General features: G+C 43.3%; 3 protein-coding genes across 4 annotated transcripts in view; 2 read left to right on the forward strand and 1 right to left on the reverse strand.

Moving 5' to 3' along the window:
• plag1 (pleiomorphic adenoma gene 1) overlaps window positions 1-5,837 on the reverse strand; it is a 7,400-nt gene extending 1,563 nt beyond the window's left edge. The window contains exons 1-3 of the mRNA XM_029457835.1: window positions 5,700-5,837; window positions 1,090-1,446; window positions 1-889 (exon numbers count right to left, since the gene is read on the reverse strand). The exon at window positions 1-889 is cut by the window's left edge and continues 1,563 nt beyond it. Coding sequence (XP_029313695.1) covers window positions 1-889; window positions 1,090-1,337 — 1,137 coding nt within the window. The 5' untranslated portion in view covers window positions 1,338-1,446; window positions 5,700-5,837. The remainder of the gene's footprint in view (window positions 890-1,089; window positions 1,447-5,699) is intronic.
• A 299-nt stretch (window positions 5,838-6,136) lies between these two features.
• Window positions 6,137-9,200, forward strand: chchd7 (coiled-coil-helix-coiled-coil-helix domain containing 7). Of its 2 annotated transcripts, XR_003834205.1 has the most exons (5): window positions 6,137-6,474; window positions 7,644-7,703; window positions 7,831-7,929; window positions 8,025-8,185; window positions 8,663-9,200. XR_003834205.1 is itself a non-coding variant. In XM_029457730.1 (4 exons), the coding sequence occupies exons 2-4, from the start codon at window positions 7,650-7,652 to the stop codon at window positions 8,765-8,767; spliced, it is 258 nt and encodes an 85-aa protein (XP_029313590.1). In that variant the 5' UTR covers window positions 6,153-6,474; window positions 7,644-7,649; the 3' UTR covers window positions 8,768-9,200. The 2 variants fall into 2 exon arrangements, 1 of the variants encoding a protein (XP_029313590.1); XM_029457730.1 differs by lacking the exon at window positions 8,025-8,185 and having other exon boundaries at window positions 6,153-6,474.
• Window positions 9,201-12,544: 3,344 nt separating this feature from the next.
• LOC115025287 (uncharacterized) overlaps window positions 12,545-24,644 on the forward strand; it is a 72,837-nt gene continuing 60,737 nt past the window's right edge. The window contains 2 exon segments of the mRNA XM_029457384.1: window positions 12,545-12,901; window positions 16,249-16,278. Coding sequence (XP_029313244.1) covers window positions 12,719-12,901; window positions 16,249-16,278 — 213 coding nt within the window. The 5' untranslated portion in view covers window positions 12,545-12,718.

A 24,644-nucleotide genomic window follows, 5' to 3' on the forward strand; every position in this document is an offset into this window, starting at 1 on the left:
TGTGGACATTTTGGACAGGGACACCCCCTCGCTCGCTTCCTCCAGCACGCCCACTTGAGGCTCCAACTCAAGTTTGGAGGAGGAGAGTTGGGGTTCTTGGGCTGCAGAGGATGAGGAGGGCATGCTGCTCTGCAGCTCCATCAGGTAGGTCTCCAGTTCTCCCTTTAGATTCTGCTCCCGCTCCTGTGAGGAGACGGTGTATGAGGTAAAGTTGGAGCCCAGTGGGTACTTAAAAGAAAAAGGGTGTGTGACCGTGGGGAAGGGCTCTATGTCCAGGACGGGGCCTGTGTACATGTTGAGCTGGTGCGGCCTTGGTGTCAGCATTCCCGGTAGCTCGCCCTTGATGCCCCCAGACGCCAAGTCGTAGACAACAGGCTCCAGCGAATCAGCTGGCTCAGTTTTTACCCTCAGCAGCTCCCGAGCGTGGCTCTTCTTCACGTGACGCGTCAGGTGGTCCTTCCTACCGAAGCGCTGGGCACAGTACTGACAAAGGAAGTCCTTGCGTCCGGTGTGCACCACCATGTGGCGTCGCACATCTTTACGGGTGTAAAACCGCCGCTCACAATGCTCGCAGCGATGCTTTTTCTCTTTGGTCCCACCAGAGGACTTGCCGGCGTGTGTTTTGAGGTGTTCCAGAAGAACCCCGGTGCTGGGGAACGGCTGCAGGCACACTTGGCAGGTGAGGTCTCCACTGTTGGCGGCGTGGAGGGCGAGGTGGCGTTTGAAGCCCAGCTTGGTGTTGTAGCTCTTGCCGCACTCCTGACAGCTGAATGCCTCCTTGTAGGGGTCGTGAGTGTGTAGGTGATTCTTTAAGTGATCCTTGCGGTGGAACATTTTCTCACAGTATGAACACTTGTGGTTTTTTTCTGGCGAGTGAGTTGCCATATGCCTTGGAACACAGACACATTCTATGAGCACTCAGAATTGTTGCAATCATGTAGGCATGCTTTACATTACACATAAACACAAGAGCTGAACATTAGTATGCAGAAACACATCATTGTGATTACTACTGAGCACTATGTTACCAAAGGTGTAAAGAGAAAAGCAACATGCTGCAGCCTGCTATGTACTGCTGCTTGTCTGTACCGTAGCAGCTTGTATTTGGAGACGAAAGCCTTGGTGCAGTCGGGGTGGGAGCAGCGGTAGGGTCTTTCTCCTGTGTGAGAGTACGAGTGCACCTTCAACTTCTCCAGACTGTTGAAAGCTTTCAGACACTCCTGGCAAGGGAAATTCTTTTTCGGCTTCCCCTCGGCTCTCCTGCGCCTCCCCGTGGGCGGTGTGAGCTTGGTTCTCTCCAGGACGTGGTCACGGTGGCCCTGGGTTCCCGTGGCCATGGCACTCTAAGGCTGACCAGCTACATGGACAGGGGCGCAGTGCCCGACTAGTACTGATGCAATTATTCTATCCAGTTTTATGTGCTCAACACCGCCCGGACTCAGGGGCCTGAGGAAAGAGAGAGAGAGAAGAGATCATGAATAGTTCGGTTTCAGGTTGCTGACAGTACAAAAGACAATAAAACCAAAGTCATAAATCAACTGATCTGAGGCCCGTATGACAAAACAAGTTCAGCTGGCGCTCGTTTTATTACCTGTCTCTTAACTGAGCCTAAGTCTGGTGGCGATGCGTAATATAATATATATACAATCATATAATAATATCATATGAACCAAGAGTGGGGTTTGCAGCAGCAAAGTGATTTTCAGCGGGGCCAAATATATGCAATGTCAGCACACAACAAAGCTGTAAAACACTAGAAATAATATCCAAATATTGTGTGTGTGTGTGTGTGTGTGTGTGTGTGTTTGCAGCATAAGCCACAGAAACTGCAAATGGCACTTTTAAATATTAGATCCCTGTCAAACAAAGCGTTCCTGGTCAGCACTCTCTGCAGAGCAACACCTTGATGGATGCTTGTTTATATCGGAGGCTGAACTGTGACGCACCTGCTCTCCTCATCCACACAGCTGAACTCTGACCTGTTCCTGCAGACAGCAGGGTTCACTGCTACTGCTTCTAAAGCCTTTGAGTGTAAAAAGCTCTGTTTCAGTTGATGCTTTTAGCTCTTTTGATGATCCCAATACTGATTTTAAACACGACCAGCTATCTTCCATCAGACGTCTCTGTCTCGTCGTGATGATGTAACGTCCCAACACAGATACATAACCTGCCGTCAAGACAGAAAGTATTAAAAAGGTATTGAGGGAGACTTCTTCATCAAAGCAGGAGTCAGCGCTGAGTAACCTAACAGGCTGCATTTCCTGCAGCTGCTTCACAAAGAAAAGGCTTCAAGTATATCGCTGGTGGAAAGTTCCTGCAGCGTGCAGGATGCATCACGGTATGCATCACTGGCTTAATAGCATTTTATTACAAGCTTGATTACAAAACAACAGTGAAGCTGCTGCGAGATGACGCTGGAAGGACTGGAGGAGTGGACACACACTCTGAACTACAGAAACTCATTACGTATTATATATATATATATATATATATATATATATATATATATATATATATATATATATATATATATATATATATATATATATATATATATATATATCTATATCTTCTCCCATTAAAGTTTGAACTAAAACCTGAAACTACAAATTAAACTAAAACTAGAACCAGGCCAAATATATGTAAATATATATAAAGATAATATTCTGTACTCAAAGTATAGTACATCCTGCATGGTGTTGAAAGGTACTGCATTGTAATTAAAATATAAATTAATTAAATATAATTGAATATAGGCTACATACATGATATATAACAGGACAATACATTTATATTATTCTGCTGATGAAAGTACAACCGATAAATGATTGTCCGATAATACGAGTAACTTGCTTTCATTGACTTAACACGCACCTACACACTCCATACAGTAGGTGGTGCGCATGCGCCTTTAAAGTTGGTTTGCGAGCTGCTAATAAACACAGAGAAGAAGAACAGCATCACGCTGTCTACAGAGCCAAACATGTCGTTGCCTGTGTGCACGTTTGCCACACTTTCAGAGGAAGATGACACGATTACAATTTGCAATACAAACTTTTGTTGATGTACTTCACTAGAGAAAAACAAATGAAGAGTCGGAGCTCTGAACAGAAGTGATGTCAGTTGGATTAGGTTCAGTCAGAGCTTTGGAGATCATCCATCTTTAACTACATCTCAGCCTTTCTTTCCCACAGGTGTGCATAAACTACAGGTTATGAACTTCTTTTTAAAATACATACATGTGTAATCATCGGTTACCGTATCGGCTGAAAACTAAAATAATATCTTTGATCCCTAAAGTATAAGTCCAAATAACACAGAGGTATTAAGTGTGGTACTACTAACACTACAGATGTAAAGCAGGTAGGTCTGTCTTTTAAAGCAGTGAGAGGATCACATGGAGGCACATCACGCCCAAAACACTGACCACTGCATGCTACTGCTGCCACAAGTATAATTAAAAAATGGCTGCTTCAGATGGAGAATGATCAGTCGGCAGAAGTTTACATGATCTGCTGTCACTGTGGGATATCCATCACATTTAGAAGAATACCGATATTAGGTAGTACAAATGTTCTGTAACTTAACTAAACAAGTGCAAATAACCACGTTGATAACAGCCAACTGTTCCAGTAATCAAAACGTATCCGTGCCTGACACTTGAAAGAACATTTTATTCGAACACATGAATAAGTATTTTAGAATTCATATTTTGTCTCGGTAAAAAGGTCACTATTTTCTCTTATTTTTATAATTTGGAGTAAAATGATTTAATTATAATAACACTCTCTTTATTCACTTCTAGTAGCTGCTTGTCTAAACTCATCTTATTGACTATTTAATTATTAATACACAAACAAATCTTAAATATCGAAATTCTAATTCTTTTTATTTAATTTGAAGCAAAAGTGTACTATACTGAAAGTTACAACAATATAGTTATTATTAATGTGAAGATAAGAATGCCTACAATGTTTTCAGGCTCAAGACGAGTTCACAGCAGCAGAACTTATATTAAACATTTCTAATCACAGCTGATCTCAAGACACATAAATAAATCTGCTTTAGACGAGGTGCATTTATACTAAAATAAGTCAAGCAGAAGGAGTCGTGCTTTTAACAAGTACTAAATTAATTATATTTCAGTAGCAACTGATTTTAACGTGTCATTCAAAACGTTTGAATTCTTTAAACATTAACAACATATAGAAGTTCATTGTCTTGTTGAGAAAGTTCACATAGAAAAACCCAGCAAGCTCCACAAGCCATAAGAGAATTAAGAAGTTAGACTAATGCATGCAGGACGTGCATAACAACAGTATTCCCTGCTATCTTTTCAAACAACATGAAAGAAATGATTCCTAGCCTCGACTCATTTAAAGTCTCACGTGAAGCAAACAGCAAACTTCTGAATCAAAGAAATAACTATTTCTCTCATGCAACTTCCTCTGCCTTGTTATTTACATTAGCATTACACATAAAGGTCTATATTGTATATTGATGAATACAAACACATGCACTCAGCAGCCAGACTGATAGCACTAACAATCAGTGGAGAAGAGAGCAGAGACCATGCAGGTACAGGACACACTACATCCAGAACAGAGAGTTTAGGTCTGCTTTAAGGTACAGTGTAGGACAGGTGTAAACAGGACTCCAGCCAACACTGACGACACACTTCCTCCCAGGAACTGTTTCAATAGCGGCTTTATAAGCAGCCACACCAACACACTGGCTGCAAACAACTCAACAACAAGTCTGCGATGGAAGATGCTTCTGAGGTCCAAGCGGTGAAAGCGTCCAGAGCCACCAGCTTGTGTTAGCGCTTAAAACCATGACATCCTGCACTCTGTAACATCAGCGACACATAGGACCACATCTTATAAATACGAATTACTAATGTGCACAGTGCAACCTGCCCCACCAGTCCAACTGAACACAAGTTGACTTTTCAAAAGAATCCGTCTGCGACAAGTATTGGCATCGTATAATTAGTTTGCCTTAAGTTCTCCCTCCATTTTGCTACTTTATTGACAAGCAATTTCTTGCCGTTTTTTGTTTATTGCACTTCCAGCGGGTCATAGCCGACCTGTCATCTGTCAGTATGACACCGGGATCAATACTTGTAGTACTTGTGGGTACAAATGCGATATAGCGTACAGCCCTGAAGAGAAGCATGACAAAATGTCACTGTAGCCGCTACATGGTTGCATTTGGCGTTATAGTTTTGGAAAAGAGATGCTTGAATCGATAAGTATATGTTGGCACCGCTTGTGATGAAGTGTGTATATGAGGCAAAAATAAAAGTGAATGCAGATAGCAGGGAAATTGACATTATTGCTGAATCCAAGCGCGCTTGTTCCTGTCGGTGCTCATCGCGCTGCCGTTGTTATTATATATTTTTTAAATAAACTAAGTGAGGAGGCTATGTTCAACTTTACTCAACTTTCCTATCCTACTGGTTCATGTGGTCTTCAATGTTCGCGGACACGCACCGTGACACTAATATCACCAGTGACATAATTCATTAAAAAAAATATCAAAGCGTGTGCCTTCCCCTGGTTTTCTCTGTGGTCCCAAACTGGGTACTGATTAACACAAACTTTTTCCCCAGCTCACCCCTCTCTCATAATTTAAATAACCCCGATATTTTAATTCAAGAACAGGGTAACCGTTGACTTAATTTACATCAAACTTACCCTGGTCGCTTTAACATTCTTTCTGTTGGGTTTTTCTTCACTTTCAACTATTTTCCGAATTTTTAATAATTTTTTTCTCATATTTTTTGCTAGACGCGGCGGGCCTGAAAATTGTTTGCTTTCCCCACTTTCGAGCAGCCATTGTGTATGCGCTGCGATGCAACCGCACTATGATCTAGCCACGCCCCTTTGCAGTCCCGCCCACTCGCGCTTTTTGATTTGTGTAAGGCGCTGCCACTTTCCCTTCTATGTCACTTACAGTCCCTTTCAGTAAAAGTAATTTTTTGGACTTGCTAGATGCACTGTCAATCGCTTAAATGTGGTTTAGTACAAGTTACAAAGATAGGAAGACTAACATGCCAGCTAAGATATCCTATTGGCTCATTGAGCTGCCAGTCATCCTGTTAGTTTTCAGGGGCTCCTATTGGCTGATGCTGCTGTCAGTTATCAGTGACGGTGTGGGTGATTTTCCTGGTGCGCTGTTGCAACAACGAGAGTGGTGTTGTCTTGAGCATGACGGGGAGGTTACAGCCTATGGCTTGTGTAGCTTTATTAGTTAGCCACATGTATGCTAACGTATAGCTGTTCACTAGCCTTTTAAAGCAAGACTCTTGTTAGCATTTCTAGGGGATAAAAATGACAACATCATTTTTTAATAGCCATTATTAGCAGTTATTTTGGCCTTTTCAAAAACGGGATAATCTTCACTGGTGAGGATATTAGGCGCATCCACAACATTAGACTACCGCTGGATAAAAGTTGGTATTTGTAAAAGGTAGGTTTTAACGTTGTGTAGCTGTACCTTTCTCCATTCACTGTCACCTTCGTCATTCCATCGAAATGAAAAGTTGCTACAAAGTTTCCCTGTTAGCCGTTTGGTAACATCAATGAAGGTCAACGTGCTACAGTGTAGCAACGTTACATACAGTGGAGGACACCAAGCTCCCTTCAATAATCGGGCAGTTCAGCAAAAACGTGTTCTGTGTTAAATTTACACCACTGGTTCACACAAATAAAGATATTTTCTACGAGAGGAAGAGCTGCTTTTAAATTCGGCATACCTTTTATACAAGCTAACATAATTTAAATAGTAATTCTTAACACATGGTTTCAGTTCTTATTTTAACTGAACTTTTATACCAGTAAAACACTATGTGGTAGTGATAGCAAAATATGTAATCATAATCTAAAAGTTGTCTGTAGTTCAAATTAACTGGCTTGGTGTAGTATAATTTATTACTTGTGCAGACATTTTGAATATGTTGTATCATAATATTTGGTTTTGAAACTGTACTTTCTTGCTACAGATTGAATATATTGTGATTTGTTATATATATATTATATTGTTATATTGTGATACAGTAGAATTTTAGCTGCAAGTTTTTCTTCATGGAAATGCAGTTTAAAATGATTAAAAAAAAATATATATATATATAAAGTGGTTTAATGGTACATTTTAATAGACTGAATAAATGACTTCCCTCACCGATAAAGCGGCTTGGTTGAAATTATCCAGCAATCACAGCCTACATCACTATCAGCGTATACTTACTGACAAGTAACAATACACTGCAGTACAGGAAAGTCAAAGATATGTTTGAGGTAACAAAAAAGTACTGGTAAATGAAAGAATACAAAAATACATAAAGAGGAATTTAATTTAAATTCATTTATTGAAATTATGCCACCATAGAAAACACATTCATACAGTCCATGTAAACATCATTCATGCACGTCATCATACAGCTTCAATAGTGTGCAAGTTTCCTTCATTACAACAAACCTGCTGACTTTATTAAAATATAAAAGAATGAACTGAGCTGTAGAAATCATGAGAGTATAAGTCTGCTGTATGTTTACGTCCTTCATGACAGTTACATGTGATGCATGACACAAGCGATAAACATGACCCTGTGCAAAAACTAAACTTCCATCTTTACACAGGTACGGATGGATAAAAACACACGAAAGGTTCGGAACCAGGACATAAACCCGTGCATCGACGTAAGCATTACCGACCCTTTACATCCTGCGTTGTGTCAAACGTCTGCCTGCTGCTGGGGGGGGTGGGGGGGGGGTGTGTCTCCAAGTTTCTAATCATGTTCTGTTGTTGGAACTTCTTCTCTTTCAGGAAAGCGATGCTTCCCAGAAGTGTTTGGACGTCAACAACTATGAGAAGAGCATGTGTTCAGCCTATTTCCAGAGATATAAGAACTGTAGGAAATACTGGGTAAGTGCATGTTTCAAAAATATTTTAAAAAGATGAGTTGGAAGCAGTGAAGACATAGTCATCTTCACCGAGGCCCGGGCTTTGATTCCCTGTAGCCGTATCTCTGTCTCACCTGCTCATGAGTGGAAGGACTGCAAAGGTTTTGGTCCTTGACGCTGCAGTAGTGACACCTACTGGTTGGTCGGGGCGTCTGCACAGTGAAGGGCAGAAGTGGGAAAGAAGCAGCTCATTGCACCAGGACTCATGGAGTTGTCAGGTTTGTCTTCAGTAGAGTCTGAAATACAGAGAGAATGGTGCAGACTGGGAGGGAATAGAGGAGAAACCAAAGGGAAAAAGAGGAGTCTCAAACATTAGCTGTCCTGTTTTCACCAAAAGGTTTAGGGATTAACAAAAACAATAAGTTATGTAGGTAAATATATTAAAAATCTAATGAACGGAATAACAAAAAGCTTAGACAGTAGAAACCAGCAATGTAACATATTCTATATCTGAGAAGGGATTAGTTCTTATATGGGGCCACATCCAGACGCACTGTTTACTATACTTCCCATAATGCAACACATAGTATATTTCCATTAGACTACTGCACAGCTGCATCTGCTTCCACGGGGAGTAGAGATGTATCTTGTAAAGGTTTCTACTAATAATGCTTATGAGTGGTAGCAGCTGTTTACATACAAAGTATTTTTTTAAATAAAGAGCCGCTCAGCATTTCGTGTTTGTTTCCCTGTAGCACAACATAATGGTGACGCGGAGAAGGGAAGGCGTGAAACCGGACATGCCCTCTGCTGCAGAGAGGCAGGAGATGCTCGCTGCTCTCGGAGGAAAACCATACTGAGCGTCAGCAGGACGACAGACACTGTGAAGGATATTTACCACAAGCCGACACATTCTGCCGACGCCCCTGCGACGCATTGGACGGGTGTATACTGTGACCCAAGGCCTGACCTGTCCTCCAGCTCCTCGTGTGCAAGTGGACATCTGTAACTGGTCTGTTGTAGAATGAAATGCAAAGAGAGGGACGTCACAGAAAGATATCCGATTATTTATTGAGGTTTATAAACAATGGGACATGTACATGTGTTGTTATGGTATTACAAATCCACATTTTCACTGAAGTCACAATGCTGACATCCTGTTTTGTCTGTCTGTTGAGGACTACCTCATCTGTGAAATCTAAAGCTGGGCACTAATGGTGAAGTGTGCAACCTGTGTGATGGACCTCTGTCATCCGTCGAGCCTTAATTAAAAAAAGAAGCATTGTATCTACATCATTGTTTCCCTATTTCTTTTGCATAATCCTCATACATGAACTGTCTCATTCTCAGCTGTCATAACTCTATTACACCTAACTGTCCTAAACTAACAGTATTGATTGAGATTGAACGTCCCTTTGATATAGTACTTTATCCTACTGTAGGCCGTTTACCAGCCACAACATGTGGTGCACAAACATTTAGAAGAAGGTTTATGGTCTGTATTTGTATCAGCTGTGTGTACAACACGGATAGACACAATGTAGGCTCAAGCAGTCGAGTCGACACAGAAATAACTTCATGTAAGAAGGAAGAAGTTTGGAGAAAAACATGGTTTGGGAAAGCAACACAATCAAAAAGGAAAGTTTATGCGTTGAACACATATTTACTGATGTGGCAAAATAAATTGCATTTTGACAGTTGACGCTCTACAGTTTATTATAACTGCCTGAAATGCTTAAAAACAAAGTTTCTCATGATTGATGAGCATAGAAGATTATTTTGAACTAAAGTTACGTTGTTGTAGAAATCATCAATCAAGCTGTGCGCGCTCCCGCGAGATGCATGCACTTCTCCCTGTCGAAGTGTGTCACTTACCCTCACGTGCTGGCAGCCTCGAGAGAGGGCGCTACAGGAAGTGTTGTACCTGTGGGCAGTTCACCGAGGAAAGGTCTCCAAACTCACCGTCACAGGTACAAACTTCACCCCTCACCTGTAGCTTACTGTCAACCGAGTTAACGTGCTGCTGTTACTGCCACATGTTAATACTACTCTTAAAACTAAACATTATTTAACAGATAATGTTAACTCAGTTGTATTTACCAGCTAGGCTAACATTGTCACAGTTGATGCATTAATGTTACACGTGTTGCACTTTTTAACTCTTTACAGAAACAAACACTAAATGACTAAATGTCCTGTAACGTGCCATGGTCAGGAGCAGACCCCTGAGCATTATAACACAGGTGTAGAAGGTTTCATTTGATATCCATCTTGTCTTTATTAGAGTAGTAGAGATGAAGTTCCAGTTTCTCACATGTCAACATTAGCTGATTTTCTGTATTTAATATTATTTATATGAATGTGAATATGTCACCTTGGGCTCTCAGAATCTATCTCTATCTCATCCTAATATTCTAATAGTGCAGATAGAGACTTTGTTTTTAAACTCTTATTACTAGAAGTGTAACTACACAGAAGTCAGGGCTCGAGGTGAGTTCAGGGCAGTGGGACAAACCCAAATGCATAGAGAAATGTTTCTTTTCATTCATTTTGAGTGGTGCCAAAACCAGACACAATCGTCTTGCAAGAGAAGTAACATCCCCCTGCTGCGAGTCACGTTGAGACAAACTGTTTGTTTTGGTTCACAGACCTTGTCGCCCTCCATCAACCGTTTCATGGATGTGTATGTTGATCTCTGCGGTTCATTTGGGTAAGATAAATGTTTCCTGCAGCAAACGTGTTGCACTGCACTAAGCATCCAACCAACATCCTTATCACAAACAGCTCAGCCATCAAGGTACGTTTCAAATGTGTAAACCCTCCCTTTCCTCAGACTTCCTGTGTGGATAGCATCCCTGCTCCACGCTGCCAAACAGCTGAGGAGTGACCGCGCCCGTCGGAAGAAGGTCTACAGGCTTCTGCAGAGGAAACTGGTCGGTACTCATGTAATAACATGCAAACATGTGTTACAACCATCCATCCATCGTCTACCGCTTATCTGGGATCGGGTCTTTGGGGCAGCAGCTCCAGTAAGGAACCCCAATCTTCCCTTCTCCGGGCCACATCCTCCAGCTCCGACTGGGGGATCCTGAGGCGTTCCCAGTGAGGAGATATAATCTCTCCACCGAGTCCTGGGTCTTCCCCGGGGTCTCCTCCCAGCTGTACGTGCCTGGAACACCTCCCTAGGGAGGCGCCCAGGTGGCATCCTTACTAGATGCCCGAATTACCTCAACTGGCTCCTTTCAACATTGCATCATATACAAGTGTTGGAAATATCTTCTGCACATTAATGCTTATAATAATTACCTTTATGTATACAGCACTAAACAAGACCATTATTTATATACATATATATATATATATATATATATATATATATATATATATATATATATATATATATATATATATATATATATATATATATATATATATGTATATATATATATGTATGTATTGTGTACAAAGCCACAGCAGTCATATTGTCTCACCCCTTCCCTGTTCTCTCACTTTATTCCAGATGTTTCACAGGGTTGGTGTGAAGAAGGGGGACGTGTACCAGCCCACCTATGTTTACCCTGAAGAGGTGAAAATGTTGATACGTTCCGTCTTCTCACGGGACATCCGTAACTACCCCGACCCCTGCCATGACCAGGCGAGCATGAGCTCCTTTTTACAACTCGCCTCTGAGGTCATAGCAGAGATGACAGTAGACAGAGTAGACGATGAGGTTCTGTAACAGATCCACTTGGATTGTATGTCATGTGTTCATGGTTTGTGTTGTTTCAGGTGGTGCACCTCACTGTAGACGATCTGTACAACCCCGACATCAACTGAAGCGTGTGTTGTCTCTTCTCTGCACAGTGTGTGTGAGCATGTTTACAGATGTTGGACAGTGAGCTTCTGTTGTTCTGTGTGATCCCGTACTGACTGTTACGTTTTATCTACGGTATGTTTCACGGTTGAGTTCTCTCTTTGTTAATCCGCAGTGCGCTAAAACCATTTTAATTTAAGAAAAAGTAGTTCCTATTCTGTATATCATTGTCACTTTCTAACAGGCTCTCTACACCTGACGCATTGTAGCCACATGTTTCATTTGTCCACCTCACACGTGATGACACTTCGATGAAACAACAGTGTTTGTACAGTAATGTGATTCATGATGCTTAACCCTTTAAGCATCAACACAAGAAGTATACCTCTGGGGTCTGCGGCTACCACTGTTGTTAGGGTTAAAGTTTAACATTTCTAAATGATGCAACGATTCATTATTGGGCTTGGGGACATTATTGTGCACAGATGATAACATTTAATTTAATTTAATTTCCTAAAGGGAAGATGAGCAGGTCTTTTGTGTTTGACTGCATTAGTTTGAGCTGGATGTTCCTGATAAGTCTCTTTGTAAAGATGTTTTTGAAATAAAGGAGGTTGATGTCATCACACGTGGACGTGTTAACTTGTTCTGCCAACACGGGGCGCTGTAAGCCAGCCAGGAGATGTGGAGGCTCCTGGCGACCAATGACAGCACAAGCAGCAGATATTTAGCGTGGGGTTGAGGGGGAGTCATGGGACTTTTAATTTGAAAAATAAATGCGTTTCCGCAGGCTCAAAGTTGCGGCTCAGTTAAATCTTCGACGTGCGCGTGATTAGGTCGGTGCGATCCGCAGCTGGCATCACGCGCGTCTGGGGAAGAGAAGTTGACAGGAGAGCAGAAAGTATGGGAGACGTTCTTCAAAGTACCAGACAGTGCTCCAACACAAGTCCGACATACTTGTAGGTGGTCTGTGAACTCACAGCAGCGGGGAACCGTAATGGATAACTCGGGAGGTAACGGAGACCCGGCCGCGGAGAGCAGCGGCTCGGCTCGCGGAGAGGAGTCCGGCAGCGGAGCGCGGCCGGAGCCGTATCTCACCTGTCTCCCGGAGAGCTACCGGACCGCCAAGTTCACCCTGGCGGCTTACCTGCTCTGCTGGGCTCTGCTCAGATGGTACCAGGTGAGAATCTTCCCTTTACATGTTTGACATTTGAAGTAGTCTCGAGACAAAGTGAACACAAACTCGGCCACAAATCAGGAAAGTAAATGTGAGAAATAACAAAAATGGGATCAACAAAGTCACACAGAGCAAAACAAAGATGTTGATGTTGTTGTTGAGAAACTGCTGTTCCAGAGACAGTTTGGTTTTACTGGCTTCCTGTAGTTCCATATCTGCCAGACAGTTAATCCCTACAGATGGTGTGATTGTGCAGCCTGTGGGAATGCTGCAGCTCCATGTTATGATGCTATATTTACATCAGGATAAGGTGATGCATGCCATTTATATTGTGCTATTTATCACTTTAATATGTATGCTTGTATTAAAGCAACTAACAGGCCGGCTTCATGGCACTATTGGATTCGTACTGTGTATGAATGTGTTGGAGAACTTTGCCAAACATTCCTGTGGTTATTCGCTACGTACATTTCTTATTGGTGTCATGATGAATATCAATAAGGCTGAAGAAAATGAAATGACACATACTATGATGGAGGATTGTGTCTGTATCGTCAACTCCTTTGTTTGCATTCAGAAATAGTTGATTGCTTCTTTACTAAAACGTGACAATAATACTGATGAAACAGCCTATAAGCAGAAGCAGAAGGTTATTTGTAGATGGTAAATGGTAAATGTATTTCGTCTGCACAGAAAAACAGGAACATTACAACATTGCAAAAATAGTTGCAACACTGAATCAAAGCTAGAGCCATAAAAAGATTAGCTGCTGAAATAATGTCCCATGTGTTTGGAATAACTGACCCAGCGCAGATCAGTATGGAGCAGCATGATGTGCTTTCAGATTACTATGTTTATACATGAGATGGTTATAACTGACTGTTTGTCTCTTCAGTGGAGAAACCGGTTCACAGCCTCATCGTGACAGTTTGAGAGGCCAGACCAAAACTAGAAGTGTATAACTATATATAACATTTAGAGTTTGTCTGTCTGGCTACATGGCTCGTATATAAAACACACATGCAACAAAAGTGCAAATATAATTGTACAGAAGAGGATTAGGGCCACATGTGTAAGGGGACGTTTGGCACAATGAAAGCAGTACCAGATGTCATGGGAGCTGGTTTGAAGTGTATATTCAGGTGGAGGAAGCGTGTCTAGTAGTGGCGCCCAAATCCTTTTGTATTGTGACTCATAAAAATGAACCAGTGTTTACTTGGTACATCACAGATTTGTCTGAATATTTTCTTTATTTGGTGTGACGTGCTGATGCATGTGTCCCTTTTAGGGGACGCAGTGTTAATTCTGACATCATACAGGTGTAGAGGCGAGAAGGCCCGACCTGACCTGTGGTGCATCATGAACGTTTTGTCACGACTCGCTGCACATTGACTTGACAAAACCATTAGCCAGGTTAATAAGAGCAGGGCGTGTCAGGAAGAGGGTCGACCCCCAAGGTGGAAAATGTCCATGCACTTGGCTCGTGTTCTTGTCTTTGCAGTTCTAGCTGCAGGAACAAGCAAAGTCATGTCTTAAATCTGCCCGCAGGCTCCTCTCTGCTCGGCGGTGGCTCACATCCAGCCAGACTGATCCTCCTCTACACACCCAAGGATTCCAAGGCTGCGTTCATGGACATGCGGCGTGTACACGTGTCTTGTTTTTGAGTGTGAATGGAAAAGCCTTATTAGTTTTGATTAAATTGAGATCATATTTGTCTCTTTTCACCTTGTAGAGTATTGAAGGTGTCCTAGGCAATGACCTCATTGAGGATCCTCGTGGCCTGAGGGTGTATCTGGCACCTTCTTCCCGACCTCAACAGGTTTGAAAAGGCCTATCCTTTAGGCCGGGTACAGACCTGCCTATTGTATGTTCAGCTGCATGAACCTCTCTTGCAGGTAATCTATCATAGTTCTTGGACCTTGTCGAATGCTTCAGGGATTTCCCTCCTGGGTTCCTGTTTGCCTCCTAATTGTCTGTTTCCAGACTGCAGCACTAAGTTGGAGGCTGCAGTGTGTGTGTGTGTGTGTGTGTGTGTGTGTGTGTGTGTGTGTGTGTGTGTGTGTGTGTGTGTGTGTGTGTGTGTGTGTGTGTGTGTGTGTGTGTGTGTGTGTGTGTGTGTGTGTGTGTGTGTTTATTGCATCCTGGAGGGTTCTGGTAATCCATGGCTTCTGGTTGTTGAAGGATTTAACTGTAGTTTTGGGCTCAGTTGCTTCTGTTGTTTTACAAATTAAATCCACCGCAGACTCCGTGAATCCATTGATGTCATCGGTGACGCTGGCGGTGGTGTCCTGGAACGTGTTCCAGACGGCGTCATGTAGCGCAGACTGCAGGGCGGCCTCCGATTGGTCGGACCATTTCCGGGTCACTCGGGCCTGTCGTTATTCGTTTACATGCTTTGACCTCAGCAAAACGGCCGCGTGGTCGCTTTTCCCGAACCTATAAGCAAGTTGACCGCAACCATTGGCAATTGGCCACCAGGACGGACGATCGTGACAGTTTTAAGTTCAGTGCTGACATTTATCTCGCTGATTCTGGTATCGACTGGCTCCTCCGCTCGCTCTTTTTCAGATTTGAATTTTTTATCATGGCCTTTAAAATGGTGCCAACAGTATCAGCAAGGTTTAATAAGCACCAGCTCGAAGTGATTAACCGACGTGATCCAGTAGTACTTTGGTATTTGAGCAATTTATTGCCCATGACCACCCACACTGTAACACAGGATCCACTGTTGTGTTCAGTTACACCACAGATGGACCGTATGTTACAGTTCCTGCAGCTTAAAGAAGTGCAGCGCTTTATAAGCAGTTTGTAACCAATGAGCCTTTTTGTGTTCTTTAGCTGCTGTTGAAACTTCACACTGACACATTCGATGACACACCAGATCTACACAGGGACTTATTGAAAGCGGTACTGACACAGTTTTGAAAATGAATCCTCACTGTAGGCTTGAAATGTGTCCCTGAAACCTTGCTGCTTCCAGTAGGAGAGCAGCTGTAGACAGTCTGGTTCCACGTTAAAAGTTATTGGGTAGTTTTGAGTGGCAGACCCACCCATAACCACCCCAGAGAGGCGGTGTGTGTGTGTGTGTGTGTGTTTTTTATAGCCATATTTTGACAAAAAACATACCGAGCTCATTCTGTAAATGCACAGTCTGCTGCACAAGTGGCCTGAGAAGTTTATGGATGTTTTATTTGCTGTGAAAGTAGGTTACAATGTACTGTAACTGCCGTGAGTCGGAACTGACTTGCAGCATTTTATATATTCAAAACAAAAAGTGTGTCAAAGATTCCTTTTACAAGATGAATCCTACAAATGTCGTATTCATCACTGTGTTCTTTTTCTCTCCTCAGAAATTCAGATGCCAGTCTGCTCCTCCACAAGTAAGAAAACTCTCCTTTGTTTTGACTGCTTTATATGTGGCTCTGCTCTGTTGTTAGGAGGAGCGACAGTAGACGCATCTGACACGGCACCCTCTCTCTAAACTGCAGTGTTATGTTTCTGTGTGAATATAAAACCTGTGTGAACATCTGGTGATGGTCATGCACAGACAGCTTCATTGCTCAAAGCACCAACGTCCATGCTTTCCAGGCCGGTGTATAAGGGTAAACGGGGTCAGTGGAGGGTCAGTTAAAACCTGTAGCTACATCTATAAAAGATTCAGGGCCTTTGCACACCTACACGTTGCCCGCTTGAGCTGCACCAATTCCAAGCATGGGTCTGATCACGTTTCCGACGCAGCCTCAGGGCACCGGCTGACCCACCCTGTCGTGAGCGGGGCTGAGACTCCTCTCCTCGCTCTAACCAAAGCAGTGACTCATCCTAAATGCTCCACATATGTGTGTGTGGTTGTGTTGGTGACGAGCTCTCAGTGCTTCTGTAACGTGTAGCTGTGGGTAACTTATCATCTGTCAGCCTCACTCTTTTTCTATTTATCCTTTTACTTTGCTGTGGTGTGCTGTAGTTTTGTGAATCTTTGCAACACAGATTCTAGATGAGGTAATGAATAATAATTAAAAAAAAAGCCATGGTTCCAAAATGAGGCCAGGGATAGGGGACACATCTGATCACTGATTTACAGTAACCTTGTTATTTAAGCGCATGTAAACGCAGAACCTCGTGTTTCTCTAACACGGAGCTGTTTTCAGTCCGAACACCTCGGCTGCTAAGTTCCTACATGCATCCATACATTACAAACTATAAGGTCACTTTAGAGATGGTTAAAATATGTCTCTTAAAACGAACAATTACAAAGTGTAGAGTCAAGTCATTGGCTGCGTAAGCCTTTAAAATCCCCGGCGGCCCCTCTTTGTGTTGTTGGGGCACCTCTACACTGCAGTGCAAGGGAGTGAAATCGCTTCCAGTGCTGTGACCCCCGCTTGAACCTGAATATCCCGGCTCATACAGTCTGCCTGTCACTGCTGGATTCACAGTGGAGTGGAGCTTATTGTGGCAAAAACCAAACTCCATTCCACACTTTGAGGACACAGTGCGGGCAAATGCTATCGGGAACCCTCTCTGTAATTTACTGAACTATGAGGAGTTAAGTCTGGTTCACTGTGGAGCAGAAACCACAGCACACAGCAGTAACTGTGGGAGCTGCTGCTGCTGCTGCTCAACCTTCTAGGTCTGTTGGCTTCAGTTTTAGATTTAGATTCAACTTTATTGTCATTGCACAGAGTACAAGTATTGGGACAATGAAATGCAGTTAGCATCTAACCAGAAGTGCAAAAGAAGCAGTAAAGTGCAGTGTAATTATAATACAGGCATATAAATATACCCTACTATTGTGTGTTAATGTTAAAATAAAGAAAACAAAAACGACCCTCAACACATATGTACAGAAAACAAGCAACCCTGGATCCAGACTCTTATAATCTGTAATCTGCTGCTGTTTACACCCAACAAAGACCTCTCCACTGTAAACATGGTCACCACGACCACTGAGTTTGTGTCCATGTACTTATTGTAGCACAAACCATCACATGTTTAAAATGGCAACCTTTAGCTTTCACTTTTACTTTCGTCTGAACCATTAGAATGGTACTGATAACGGCCACTTAATGTGCTGAAGGCAGACGGGTGCACCCTGAAGGCAGACGGGTGCACCCTGAAGTCAGAGGGGTGCACCCTGAAGGCAGACGGGTGCACCCTGAAGACAGAAGGGTGCACCCTGAAGGCAGAAGGGTGCACCCCGAAGGCAGAGGGGTGCACCCCGAAGGCAGAGGGGTGCACCCCGAAGGCAGAGGGGTGCACCCTGAAAGTCAGAGGGGTGCACCCTGAAGGCAGAAGGGTGCACCCTGAAGGCAGAGGGGTGCACCCCGAAGGCAGAGGGGTGCACCCTGAAAGTCAGAGGGGTGCACCCTGAAGGCAGAAGGGTGCACCCCGAAGGCAGAGGGGTGCACCCTGAAAGTCAGAGGGGTGCACCCTGAAGGCAGAGGGGTGCACCCTGAAGGCAGAGGGGTGCACCCTGAAGGCAGAGGGGTGCACCCTGAAGGCAGAGGGGTGCACCCTGAAGGCTCGGAGTTAATCTTTTTCTTTCAGAAGTAAAATGTTTAAAATCCTCTGAAAGGTCGATTTCGTACAGATATTGTTTCTTGCTTGCAGTTAAAAAAATATTTGGTCAAGAAAAACCTCAAACCTAGCAACTGTGCAGTGGATCCAGACGTCGGCACAGGCTGGCCATTTTCTCTTGGTGACTTTCTGTCTTCTCTCCAGTGGCAGCCATTCACAGCGCTGGACTCGTGCTTTTATGTCTGATGCATCTCAAAGGGCTTTAAGGATTTAACGCTGCCAGGACGACACTGGTGCCAAGCGCTAACTGCCACCTTCTCTGTGGGTCATTTAAATAGGCTGACGTGGAGGAGCACAGCGTGGGTCTGTGTGTGTGTTTCAGTTTCAGCTTCTTTTAAGAGGATCAACTCAAGTTGACATCAATTGTAGCACAATGTTCAATTTTATTACTTACTAGAACTTATTACTTTAGAGAAATTTAAACATGTTTCAGAATTGAAACGTTTGGAGCTCTTAGCACACGGGGCCTTTGGAGCCAGTCACAGGTGACGTTCCTTAGTTCAGCAGCTCGGCTGGAACAAACAATAGCTTCAAGCGGTTAGATTTGTACTTTGGCACAAAGTCTCCTTCCTGACGGCACAGGTTTGTGCTGAGAGAAGAGGATGTTGAGCGTTTGCAATGATTTCTGTTGCTCGTTTCATGACTGCCTGCTCGTACAGGCTCTTTATGGGCTCATAGTCTTTATTCCCTATTATCTTCATAGCCTTTCTTGTGTGTATTGGCAAGTCTGCTTTTCAGTTGCACTTTTATTGTGCCAAACCATGCTGTAGAATCTGTATCTAATGATGCTCTCCAGGATTACCTGTTAGAACATCAGCAAGATCTCACTCGGCCTCCGTCACCCTGAAGTAACGTCTCTGCTGCAGACGCTCGGGTTATGAATGTGTGTTGACCGCTGGCTCGTGTTCTCCTGTGTGGACTATATTATTCGTCAACATCTCTGTGGTAGCAATCAAGGTGGTGTGATATACCATCATATTTCTATTTTATAAGCTACAATCTGTAACCTTTCTTATTTGGATTTAAAGTAGTGCATGTCTAGAATTACAACCACCCTTCATAGGATGCTCAACAAACTGTTATTGGATTGAAACAGGTGTCTAATAGTTCCAGTGTGAGAAAGGTGGGATTATAATCTGCCTCAGAATTAAAAACTGGGCTTTACAAGCAGTTTGTGTTGCTGGACAGCCTTCCCTGCCGATGGCCCTCCTCCGCTCCTCCTCTTTCTCATGGGCTTCTTTTATGAGGTCGGGCTGCATAAATCCAGGCTGCTGCGGAGAGACACAGTTTGGGTTTCCCTCAGTCTCCAACACAAGCCGCCACAGGATGTTTCTTCGGCTCTGCGATGGCTCAGGTGAGACTTTCTCTCAGTGTGCTCGGAGCAGGAAGAGGAGTTCAGCTCCACAGAGTCTTTTTATGTGACAACAGTAGACGTTTGTTACGTAACCACCACCCTCATTAGTTCCACTGTGTTTGAGCTGTGTTGTCTTTGTTCGACTGGAACTTCACTGTGCGCCTCTGATGGCCAACTCTGACAAGTTGTAAAAACAAAACATGTGTTCTGCTGCTGCTCCTCCCACAGTCACAGGAGTGTGTGAGGAGCAGCGTGGCTCTGAACCTGCACTGGGTTTGATTGGCATTTTCTGTGCATCAAAGAAATTGGCCAAAAGTGTTTCCTACAGTTCTTTGTGAACCAGCCTCTGGTGCAAAGTGGGAAGACCCGGAAGTATATTTTCACCACTGTGAATTCCTATTTTGATTAATTTAGAAGGATAGGACACAGTACCCATTAGATATAGATATAGATATCAGAGCCGTCGTGACCTAGTTGACTTCTTCTTTTAGTGTCACATGCTTGGACCTTTGACCATTTATCAAATATCAGATATGATCATGATTTAAACGTCTATTTAACCAGTTTTATGTCCAGCCAAGCCTTAAAGAGTCAACCTCTAAACCCTAGAGGCCTGACATACCTCCTCCCACTTTGCAAAGCTGTACTTTGTGAGCACAGACTGAGTTGTGTCTGTACCCACCAGTGGAGTGTGGAGTGTCGAGTGCCGTGCTGCGTCCACGACATGCTAATGGTAATATCTGCGGGGTGTTTCCTGCGAACCATCATGCACAGGAATTAAATTAAATTAGCCGTGTCCTTCTTTCTTTTCCTTTTCATTTGCCTCGCTCTCCTCTCTTTCTGACCAACGCACTCAGAATGTGAGCAGACACGCGGCTCTGCGACTCCTCCTCTACGCTACATGTTTGTGTGAGAATTCTGCACGCACGCACGCATCAGTAAATCAGTGTGTGGAGGCGAAGCCGTCACATTCCTCTCAGAGGGGTTGGAGTGGGGTTGGTGGGGTGACGGGCTGCTGTCCAGTCTTTAACACACAGTTGCAAAGTTGACACAAGAGAGATACTCAGGAATTTGTCTCATTTCACATCCAGCCAAGCTGAGGGGAATGCATGGCGAGGAAACACTCAGCTGTCCCGTTTCCCATGCTCCCTCATTGTATCCAAGGCTGTAGTCTTCTCATCTGACTCAGTGTCTCAGCTTTGTCCTGCCATGTACCAAATCTTTCTTTTTTTGTTGACCTCTGACTTCCTATCTATTGGAGAACAGTTTGGAGACTTCATTTAGACATAAAGGCAGCACTGATGATGTCTTTAAAAGGTTTACAGCAACATTTCCTCCTGGCTAATAATTGGTTATCAATATATATTTCTTACTTCCTATTATTAAAGTGAGAAGAATAAAGGTGTTCTTCTTCCCCACCACACGTTAACTGGTATTTATAAAGGAAGAATGTGCAGTGAGTCTCATTTTGGAAAGATGGCTGCGGGTCAAAATAAATGTATATTATAATGCTGCACTCTGTGCTCACATGTTGTTTGTGTAGTTTAGAAGAGGCTTTAAATTAAAGAGACAAGCCTAGAGGTCAAAGTAAGTAAATTGCTCGACTTATTGCTCTGACTTCAGCACATACGTCCTCACTGGAGTTTGTAATTGTGTTGTTCTATAGCTGGACTAGTTTTTCGGTGGAAGCAAATGGTTGTGTCTGTCTGTGAGAAACCTCCAGCCAGTTTATTGTTTATGCCAGTAACGTATCAAACAACACATGTTCAGTTCCAAGAGACACACTTCCATAATTATATCTACAGCCATAAATCTTCATGATGTTTAGCACCTGGCGTTTCCTCAGAGCTCTGACTGGACCTGTTGATCATCATGAAGCTCTGCAGGTTCTTCCACCTGACAGACGATACTAAGCATCTCTTTATTGCATATTATTTCCATGCATACACATCTCCTGCTTCCCTACATACAGTAGCATGATTAAGTATCGATGCAAGTTTGTTTTAGCAAGTTGAAGAGAGACCTGTCTTACTCAGTGTCAACAATACAAAATGCATCGAACCCACAGGACTGCAGTGGATTGCATGACGGGTCGTATCTGTCGCTGACGGCACAGCTGACTGTCTGCTGTCACGTTTGTCTCATCCAGCATGTCCATGACATCACTTGTTTGTATGAATTCAGGGCTTTGGAGTAGGACTGCGTTACTTTGATCCACCTCTAACCCAAATTCTTCCAGCAGCTGAAAATAGAGAGGAAGAGAAAGGGGTCGGAAGGGCCGGTAGGCAAGCAGAATGGAAAGGGGAGAGCCAAAGAAAGCATTCCTCACACAGGAGGATGAAATGAGCCAGAGGGAGCGTAATGACTGACTATTCTTTTTCTGGACCTGCGGTTTCTCTGCCCGGTCATTAGGTTTCTCTTCTCTGGCCCGCTAGGCCCGGCACAATGTGCGTGCGTGCGTGCGTGCGTGTGAAAGAGATAGACAGCAAATGACTGGGCTTGGGGCAGCTGACGAGGGAGCTGACATGATTCCTTTGTTTTCTTTTGACAAGTTGGCAGCAGAACCTTTCTGTGGAGGATCCTGCCCATTGAATCCACTGAGAGATCAGTGTGTCATTTTTCATGGTTTTGGAGGAACATAGAATTACACTCCATGTTAATGAGCTTTGCTCCACTGGCTCTCCGCTTGAATGGAGCTTCTCCTCTCACCATCCAGTCGCTCTCTAATGTGTCCAGCTGGTTCTCACTGTCGGCTCATTAGAGCTCAGACCACACAGTCCGACCCATTTAGGGAGAACACACATGTTTGATTGTCTGTATTTGTCCCACGTACTGTGCATTGCAACAGCACTGTTTACATGAACTATAATATTCCACTATAATTCCCAATATGAAAACATTCAGAATTTGTAAACAGCATCTTCTGTTTGGTTATACCGAATTAGGCATTATTAAGACATGTGGGATATGTTGATATCATTAGGGGTTTTTAGCATTCTTTGTACTTGTAAACAGCTCATTCGGAATACGTGACACACGGCCTCATGCCTGTTTAGGACCAGCTCTGTGTCTTGTACACACACAAACTAGCCAACAGTTTGCGAGGCTGGGGTAGAGACGCATGCCCAGAGGAAAAGCCCACATTTCTGCTCGGAAAGAGAAACGCACCTTTTAAACTTTCTGAAAGACTTGGACATCAACATCGCAACGGAAACCTTTTCAAGAAGGTGGAGGAAGGAAAGAAAGAGGGAGGCTTTGTGAAAAGTGTTTGAAATGAAATTAAGTTTTGATAAACACATAACCAGATCCCGCCACTGGTAAGGTGGTAGATTCCCGACCTTCTCAACGTGCGGAGCTTCGGACAGCTGATTTGGATGTCCCTCTCAAATCATTTAGTTTGAGGCAGCAAAGCGCAGTGTGGAGTTAGAGGGGCTCGTTTCCACAAGCACGCTCTTTTAGGTTCACAGAGTTGGCCCGGGCCTCTGCAACCTTTTGTTATGCAAATGAAGGACTGGATGCATGATGATTTCCTCCTGTAACTGTTGGTTACTCACGAAATATGGAGGGCCCACTGTGTTTCACAGAGAAAACGCATTCTAAACACAACTTTTCTGTTCCTCTTTTGGTTGAATTAGCATTGGGTTCTGATTCAAATGGTTATTATAGTGCTAAAACCTGAGTTTATATACCAAAACAATATGTTTTAATACCATAATAAAACTGCTTTAGATCAGCAAATGTCTGATAAAGAATAGTGCTTGAGAAGTCATGAATAATCTGACCCGTTTGGTTTCTCTTGGTTTCATTTCTACCTTTTTCATTCCTTGTTCCACAAGCAGAAGACTTTGGACTGACAAAGCAAAGCAAAGTAAAAAACTAAACTCTACAGTGTTTAATCTGACAGTTTCTCAATCAGTGTTACGGGCTATTTGAAAGTGGAGTGAAAATGGTACGCCGGTTTGCTTTGTTTCTCTCCCTTCATGGTTTTCTGGAACAGAAATACAGACTACTGACATGTTTTCTCTAACGCAGGTGAGAGAAACTAAAGTGTTTCACATGTTCTTATCACTTTGTCCTCCTAATCCCACGGACAAAGCTTTGATTGGCCAACTCTTTCTTTAACCAAGGAAACAGCTGTCAATGAGCTCAACATCAAAGAGAACCATTTGAATAAGTAGGAAATGGATTACAATTCAGAGGAACCAGGCTACTGCAGAGCCTACATCCATGCCAGTGGTCCGTCAGCTGTAGTCTACATGGTGTGTTCAAGTGCAACTTTTAACAGAGGACGTGAGGCAACGTAGCTGTTTTTATTGGTTGTCTTTTTGCCTGTGTTGGTGTTTAGCTTCACATACTCTAAAATAGGACTAGGGGTCCACAACATGTACTCTGTCAGTTTATTAGTTACACCCAATACAACCGTCCGCCAAGAAATCCCATCATCATAAAGGTTCTAATGTTCAGGCTGTAGTTTGTGGTGGTCAAAATATTAACAGCCCCACAAACTGCAGGCTCCAAAATGATCATATACTTGAGTTGCCGCCTCTCAAACGGTAAATAAACCTGCGCATTAGGACCTTCATGAAGCTGGTTTTACTTCAGGGCTGCTGCTTTAGAATGCATGAGTTGGAGCTAGGTGTAGCCAATACACTGACACATGTGTGAGTGCTGCTGCTTTTTTATTCAGTATTTGTCTCCATCCTACCATACTGGAGACCAATGGCTATTGAGCTCATGGATGTTGTTCAGCTAGCAGGGCAAGGTGTCATGCATGCTGCTGATTGGCTCGTCTCCAGAATGAATCATCCTTGCCTTGACCAC

This window comes from Cottoperca gobio, chromosome 20, assembly GCF_900634415.1.
Source record: "Cottoperca gobio chromosome 20, fCotGob3.1, whole genome shotgun sequence".
In the NCBI taxonomy this organism is placed as follows: domain Eukaryota; kingdom Metazoa; phylum Chordata; class Actinopteri; order Perciformes; family Bovichtidae; genus Cottoperca; species Cottoperca gobio.